General features: G+C 36.1%; 1 protein-coding gene across 1 annotated transcript in view; it reads right to left on the bottom strand.

Moving 5' to 3' along the window:
* Positions 1–8,741, bottom strand: part of ZNF407 (zinc finger protein 407) — a 337,541-nt gene that overhangs the window by 199,651 nt on the left and 129,149 nt on the right. Inside the window, exon 4 of the mRNA XM_040073187.1 lies at positions 6,497–6,571. Coding sequence (XP_039929121.1) covers positions 6,497–6,571 — 75 coding nt within the window. The remainder of the gene's footprint in view (positions 1–6,496; positions 6,572–8,741) is intronic.

The raw sequence follows: 8,741 nt of genomic DNA, 5'->3' as shown, positions 1-8,741 counted from the left end.
TTATATTGCAGAAGATTGTCTTTACAGTACAAGACCTCCATGTTTCTACTACTTAAGTCTCAGTCAACCTGTTTCTTAAACATTTTAGCACTGTGGAGATGATTTTAGAATTGTGTTCATGGTACTGCTCACTTCAGAACATGTTTCTCCAGCATTTTCTTTCTATCTTGAGATGCTGAAACATAAGAAAAGCTAGACGAACAAACATTTGTACTTAATAATTATGCAGCTGCTTTGGCTGCAGAAAAGTAGTCCTGATAACATCATAACTTGACGCAAGAATTAGGAAGCATGTGGCTAAAAAGTAGAAAGTAAGCTTCTACCATCAGTCATATACAGCATTTGCCACAGAACTTCTGTTTTCAGAAATACAAAATACCCCTCTTGATTCTTCAGAATGTATTGAAAATATTTCACTGAAGCATGGTCAAGAGATGACGTTTCCATTTCCTTTACAGCGTTCTCAATAAATATGTGTGTTGTATTATATAGACTGATCAAAGTTAAGAATCATGGTATCACCCAAGACATGGAACATTTCACATCTCTAAGTGTCACAATATACAACCCTTAAAGCAGTGTAATACAGACTGCAGAACTGTCTGGAGAGGTCCCTTGCTACCAGTCCCATGCAGGCAAAAAGGGATCTAGAGATATATTGCCATCCAAATCCTTACCCTCTTGGCCTACACGGCTGCCTTACACAGTGGAAGCAGCAAGCTGGGACACGCAACGGGAACAACTTACTGGCATTTGATTGCAACAGAGGAGGGATCAGTTTGCTGCTTACAACTTTTTGGCTGACGGCATGCAACAAGGAACTGTGTTTTCCTTGGAAACAAACCATTGTGAAATAAAGCTGGCACTTTCAGCAACTACCCACACTGTCTTCCACAGATTCACAGAAAATGCTAGCATATGCTTGCTAATGGAACTAATAACCTATGCTCTAGACAATACTTGATTGTTTATGAATGTGAGATCATCATTTGTGTCTTGTTACGATGCTTAAAATTAACCAAAGGTGCTCACTGTGTGCAGCATGAATCCCATTAGGTACTCCCTCTATTGTCTAACCATATCAGCTAAGCTTTCACAACAGGAAGACTGTTGCTGACTACAGAAATTTCCAAAACATCTCACATACCTAGCAATTAAACTTACTTCAGGTTGCCATTCCTTCTGAATTAAACTCTATTATTGCGAGGATTTGATAGAAAAATGAAAGAAGTAGTAGCAAAATAACTTCATTCTTTTACAGTCCTTCACTTGCTATTTTTCTTTCTGAAAAGATTCTAAAGTCATCACTTGTCTTTGTGATAGCAGTCTTCAAAAGTATAAATGTCTGCCTTCATTTCTTTGTAGCAAAGCAGACGCATATGTGTGTACAGACAGCAAGCCATGAGGAAAGCTGTGAATTTTCAGCACATCTTCTACTTCCTGTACCTGAGGAATCACAGGTACCCTGTGATAACCCTGATGGCGTCCTTATGTTCCTTGGTCAGCCGCAGACAAGAGAAAAGCACTCAGCCAGCAAGTGATTACGGAACCTGTACCTACGGAACCTGTTTCACACTCTGACATAGTATAGCACCAGACAAGAGCTGAACACCAAAGAGAAATGCTGCTTGCAAAGGCCAGATAAGGCTCCAAAACATGGCAAGCTGAGCATGCATCTTCAGCAAAAACTTCAGCTCCCAAACACTGCCAAAGTTGAGTCTTTTACACATACACATCCCCTCATCACAAACTTCCAAATATTTTAAGAAAAAGCTACATGTCTTTCCTTAGGGCTTTTCCAAAGAATGAATATGTAATTCTCCAAGACCCTTTTAAAGAAAAATGCAGGAAATAATCAATTCAGTAAAGCTTTTCATTCCTATCCAGTTAACCTAGTAGTGCTGGGTTTCAGTGAAAAAGCTTGAACTCACTTGCAAGAAGCAGTAAAAGGTGATGACAAATGTAGAAGGCAAGATTCAGCACACCACTGTCTGGTATTACAGGTAGCTTCTTGCCAGTGCCTCTAACTGGAAATCCTTTTGTGAGACAGCCACATACAGAACTCACTCCTTCAGAACACAACCAGGTTATTACAAAACTATTACATACCTTACCCTCTTGGCCTGCATGGTTGACTTATGCAGTGGAAGCAGAAAGCTGGGACATATGACTGGAATCACTCCCTTTCGTATGGATGTATAGCACATCCCTTTGTGATTTTTGCCACTTGTATACGCAAAATTTACTGTAACATCAAACTGGATTAGACCTCAACAGACCTTTCCACTGACATGCCTACAGTCTTGTCTATTTTATGATATTTACATGTTAGTAGAATTTAATATTCAAAAATTCAGACAGGCTTATGCAAGCATGTGAAACAACTGGCATCTAGGAATTTCTTCTTTTAACTTTAAAGTGTAAAAACACACAAATTTTAGAAGTATGTTACATTCCAACATTATTTGACAAAGTATCTCAAATGTATTTAGGTTGCTATTACACAGCTATAGCTCTTTCTCTCAAGTTGAAATCACTGAACAGTTTTTTTCAACCAATCAAAATCATTTAAAAATCATATGACCTTCATATGATGTTACAAACACTGTAACACTGATCCCATTCTTAAAGCACATGAAAAATACCAGAACCTTGCAAAATCAAATTATTTTTAATAACCTTTACAGGAATTGTTTTATAACAGATATTCCAATTCAGTGACTTTGCTACCAGTAACTTTCTATATATGAATGATTCTATTTGATTCAATGGGATTACTCATATATAAAGTTATTTCAGAGGCAACTCATTATTTAAAATTCATAAGGAAGATGAGGTAATTAAACAACTATAAAGGCTTTTCTATGGCTTTTTCTTAAGCAAAAGAATTTTTTAAACAGATGTATCCGATAGAACTCTAGTTAAGAAAGTATCATAAACTCTAAAATGTCTATTTTTACAGTACTAATGGTGTCTCTAAAAAATCTTTAAAGAATATTTATGTGCATTTTTCATACAAAATAATTTCTAAATTCAGAGTTGTACTTAACAGTGGCAGAATTCAATCGCATTGATGAATGACTTAGTGAATTTATTTTTATTTTCTTGCTCCTATTTTTAAGTGTGTCGATGTATACATCTTAATAGGAAAACATCTGTTTGTTCTGACACAATTTACACCTAAGTAACAATGTAACAGAAATGAGAATTTGGCATCATTAACATTACTGATGCATTCACCTTGTCCTCAACCACAATGCCTCCTAGACACAATAAAGGTGTAGCCAAAGATTTATCCTGCCAATAAGATATAGTTATAGGTCCCATGAAGATTACTGACACTGAAGTACCAAATACGTACTGGCCTTGGACTTAGCAGATAACATGCCAGTTTTGAGACACATTCAAGTTGACAATAAATCAGTATCACAGTTCCAATAACAGGAAAATATACCTTAGAGGAATTTTTTCTGTTAAAACACTCCACTTTTGAGTTAGCTATTAAATGGTAATGACCATAATGGACTAGGCAGTAGGGTGTTTTGTGTCTGAAATATGCAGACATTTTACTACACTTTTATTTTTTAAAAACTTACGTGATTTTCAACTGCACAGCATTTTTCCCCTTAAATCAATTTTGTCTTTAAAAAAATGAAAATAACCTAAACAAAAGATGTTTTAATAGCAATTTCATTATGAATTATACTTGTTTTCTGTATCCGTCTATGCAAACACTTCCACAGCCTCCATAGCTCCTCCCTTTTGTGCATAAAAACCCAAAAGAGATGAAAAGGTAGAGAGAGTGCACAACTTAAGTACTGCTTACTAAATTGTAAATGTATTTTTTTCTCTCCCTTTCAGAACTATCTCAATGCTTACCACCAGCAATTCCATTCAAAGAAGTTTGTTAAAAGGGCCTCAGTTTCTTGGGGTGTATGGGTTATAACTATTTTCTTCAAGCACCCTTTTGAACTTCTTTTCAATTTTCTGGTTTTGATGATAGTCATGCTGACAACTTTTTTTGGTCCATCAAATTCTGTAGTACAATTACATGAATTTACTTTTAATAAATTACCATCTTTGCATATATCAGTCAAACCATGAAGACTAAACACTTGCAAATAAAATGCATTATTAATTTAATTGTCACAGCCTATTTAGCTAGCTTCTATTAGTATTTGCTATAATATGCAATGTATCAGAGGGCAGAATCAAATTCAAAACATAAAGAATAAACTGATTATATTGTCCTAGAGAAATTAAAAAATAGCAAGCTTGCAAAATTATAATCAAGGCATTAATGTTTTACATAGGTAAGAAAACTACATAACATAATTTATAATATGTTTATGCCCAAAGTGATGGTTTAACACGCATAAGAAGGATTTCTTTGGTTCCTAAAGCTATTAAAAGGCATCAACCTTTCTCATAATAGGAGAGGAAAGGTGGAAAGCAAAGCAACAGTGGTTTGGTATTTACTACAGTATTTCATGTGGCTTAAACTTCCCCCATCCTCAGAGAGGGACTGCTACTAGAAATTTATACTGTTGTTGAAGCTCTGCCACTACTGTTTGGTGCTGCTCCACATTAAGCTGAAGTGCCACCTGAAAAGGTGTTGTGGAAAAGAAATACTCAAAAGATGGATGAAGAAACTGCAAAAGGAGAGGGCATGAAGCCACTCCAATTCCACATGCCTATGCTGGAGGCAAAGCCTCCCCAGCTGTGCCAGCAGTTGGGACAGGAAGGCTGCAGGCCTCAGCAGGGCTCATCTTCTCCTTGGGCAGCCAGGGCCTGGAAACCTCCTCCTCCTCCTCCTCCTCCTCCTCCTCCTCCTCCTCCTCCTTCTGCCATGCTGGCCAGCCAGCAGAAAGCCTTGAAGGAATATGGGAAGCAATGGGGAAAATGGCCACAGCCAGGAGGCTTTCAGAACAAAACACCCAAAGAAAAGCCAGCAACAACTGATTTAGTTTATAGCATCCTGCTTGTTTAGGAATTCACTTCAAGATGATCACCACTGAAAATATGCCTCTCAGGCTAGCTACTATATTTGGAAATCTACTGTATGTATCCTTTATTGTGCACATATTCACTAGGGTAATACAAGTTATCTCTACATTGTATTTATGATAACTGTACAGTAAGTGCCCCCTTGTAAAAGAATATATTGGTGTTGAACGCTTCCAGTTATAAAATAAGCCACCAGAGCAAAGCACTGTAATTGTTGTGCTATGACAAGAGATAACCAACATAAACTTTATTATGATATCTGCTTTGATGAAATGGTAATTGTTTTTTCAATGCATCATTGTGTATTTTAGATTAAATAGAATATCTCAAAACTCTTGAATAATCACATGTTAGGGAAATTATGGTTAAGCCCTTTGTAGAGGAAATCTCTTCAAAAATAAAAGCACCACCTAAATCAGTGCTTAGTCAAACTAAGACATATATGAGGTGTAAATTTAAAACCATACTCTTAGGTCCCTCTGTGATTTAAGCATGACAAACTTGTGAGGAATGGGTCTAATTGGCCACAAATTCCATTGTCTTTAACAAGAAATGAACATGGCTCAGAATGAGCTTTTCTGTGTTCTCCTACAGCTCCTATCATTTATTTTCTTCTTTTTTCATATCAAAACCAGAAAATACTTTTTATTTATGAAAGCCTACCCCCAAAGAATGAGTTACAAGGCAGTAATACTTGAAACAGCATCAAGTATCCAGCAATGAACACCTCCATCTACCCAGGCTGAAAGAGAATATGCCATCTTTTGGCTGTCCAAAACACATAAATTTGCTAGTTGGCCCAAAGATTCAATGAAATAGCAATAGCTAAGCCACAATGTGCCAAATAAATCGGAAGCAAAATCTGTTTATCTGCAAACACAGTGCCATTGAGTTTGTAAAACACAGTTATATTTTAAACCACATAAAAATTAACCTGCTTGCAAACAAAGTTGGAGAATAAGAAGCTGTGTACAGATTGAAAACATAATTTAATTAATTTTAAAAACAGTGAAAATGCCAAATCTCCCTTCCTGCCCAAGAACACTTGAGGGAACTTTCTTTTTTATTCCTCTGTGGCTTTGACCTCTTAGAAAATAATTTTATAAATCTATGAGCATCAAAGCCAGCAAGAAAGAGCAAAAAAGGAAAAAAAACCAAAACCAAAAACAAACAAACAAAAACCAAAACACCCACACAAAATTTGATTTTGTACCAAAAGGGACATTTACAACTATGAAAGTTTTGAGAAAATAGTATCACCTGTCAAAAAAAAAGCCCCAAAAGGTGCAAATACTACACCTTTTACGTGGACTTTCTTTCCACAGTCATGTCTTAAGCACCATGACATCAGAGCATTTAAACATGCTGGATCTCTCTTGGAGTTGAGGTAAAAATCCAGATGGCTTCACTGTGGGTAAGCTAAATATTCTAGAAGAGATCTCCACGTAGTGTATAAGATACAACGAAAAAGAATTTTCAAGCAGTTTACCTTTCTTTGGGTGTGCCAACTCCGTGTTTGCCCAGTAAATGAGTATTCAAATGCTTCTTCATCACAAATGCCACCCTGTCAAATGAAGAGCAAATGAGAAAGATCATTCTATTAAACTTTTTTTTTTTTCTGTTTTGAGCATGCACTTGAACATATTTCACTAAAGGGAGTCTTTAAAAAAATCCCTCCTCTGCTAAGATGTGACTTCGATTGGGGAGTCGAACAGGATTCCCTCATTTTGCAGTCCCTAGGCTTTTTCTCTTACAAGTCCCAACCATGCATCATTGGACAAAGAATGGAAAACCTGTTTCTGCTTCCCTTTGCAAATTAGAATACCTCACTAATTATACTGATAATATAATCTATTTTACCTAAAGAACATTGTCTGATGTTATAAAGTAATACGGTTTTAGTTAAACCTTTGAATTTATTTAAGCCTAATGGGTCCAACCTGCAACCTTTCTTCATACAGGTAGTTCCATTGTTTTTAATGAGAAACATGAAAAAACCAGCAAGATAAGATGCTTTAATCACTGTTTATGCCTGGTCAAACTTCATTGTATAATTTATTTAAAGAGATACACATAGAAAAAAATTAATAGCCTTAGTTATTTTATAGCCTTGTGGAAAAAAAAAGGACGAAAAACGTGAAGCACGTATTCATGAATACACTGTGAGCAGGAATATTGTTCAAACTGGAAAGACATTCTTCAAAGCACCAACAGCAGTAACAAAATACATACTGCCTGGCATCATGTTTCTACCAAACCAAACACAGATAATTTACTTTCATTTTGGTGACATACGTAATGAAACAGACAGAGGCCTATCAAGTACTATTCTTCTGCTGATAAGTCCATAACATCAATTTAATTATGTCACGTGACTGCTTCCAACAATTTAGATATCAGACTGAAGCTTCAAACTAAAATGGTTCTCTTGATAAGCAAAAATTTTACTGCTGCAACTTTCAGTGTGAAAAGGGCTTGCAAACATTTTTGTTAATTATGTATTACAGCTGTCCTTCATAAAGTTAATTACTAATAGCTGAAAGGCAATAGACTGTATTTGCATATGTACATGAAAGGCATGACATATGCAAAAATATGATTTTAATTAGCATTCCATGATATGAAGGGCTACAAATCAAACTGGCATGTTATAAGATTTTTAACATTAAACGCTGAATTCATCTGGACGTGTTTGCAGTAATGGACAATGGAAGGACTGTAAAACACCAGCACTATGGGGTATAAGAGCCACAAAAGCAAAGACACAGTACTTTTCCTTTACAATTATGTTAATTTAGCTTTTCCGTGTCTGATCTTCTTCAGGCACTTGCACATTATTACACAGAATCCCTCTTGTGCATCCCTTAAGGTGTAAGAATACTGTCTTGTTTAAATGATATAATTTTCTGATTTTTTACAAAAATACATTTTAAAAGTATCCTAAATACTTTTCCCTACCCTACTTATTAGTATGGAATCATAACCATTACAACTGTGAATAATCTATTACACTGTTACCATCTTAACTACACAAGTGCCATCAAAATTACTGTACCTAGGGAAAATAATTGCAACAAAATAAAAAATTGTGTTCTAATAAGAGCACAAGGCATATGAAATGTACTGCCCTTGCAGAAATAGTATTTACACACAGTTGTGGAAGGTACCAAACATATTTTCATTTAGTAATACCTCTATTTCCTGTTACAAACTTCCATTTTCCCCTTCTCTAAAAGAAAACTAAACTCAATTAAATTACCGTGAAAGGGCAATGTGCAATCAGGGTTGTAAAGGGATATTAAGATCCCAACCAGCTACACAATATTTTAGGGGAGCACGTTTTGGTTTCTGAGCCTGTTTAAAGCTTCCAAACAAAGGCTGACCATTGCATACACCACACAACTGCGGGGGGTACAGATAGACATACCCTTCTGCAAAATCAAAGACAAAGGCATTGGTAATAACATGAAGCAATTAATCTTGCATTCTGCCCCCTCTCTGTTGCGTCTATGTTCTAGCAACCATTTTGCTGCTGTTACACATCACAAATAGAATGAACCCTGACTCAGTTCATGTTTCAGCACCTGCTAACATTTTAAGCTTTTAATGTAAGGCTGGAAGGCTCCAGATTTGAGGAGTGCACAATGCCTCAGCGCAAGTCTGGAGCACTCTGCATAGCTCAGGGTCAGTTCCCCACCTTAGAGAATCAGATCTTAAAAGCAGAGTTGCTATTT

Source organism: Hirundo rustica, chromosome 1 (assembly GCF_015227805.2).
Source record: "Hirundo rustica isolate bHirRus1 chromosome 1, bHirRus1.pri.v3, whole genome shotgun sequence".
In the NCBI taxonomy this organism is placed as follows: domain Eukaryota; kingdom Metazoa; phylum Chordata; class Aves; order Passeriformes; family Hirundinidae; genus Hirundo; species Hirundo rustica.
This window is presented reverse-complemented; position numbering and strand designations above follow the sequence as displayed.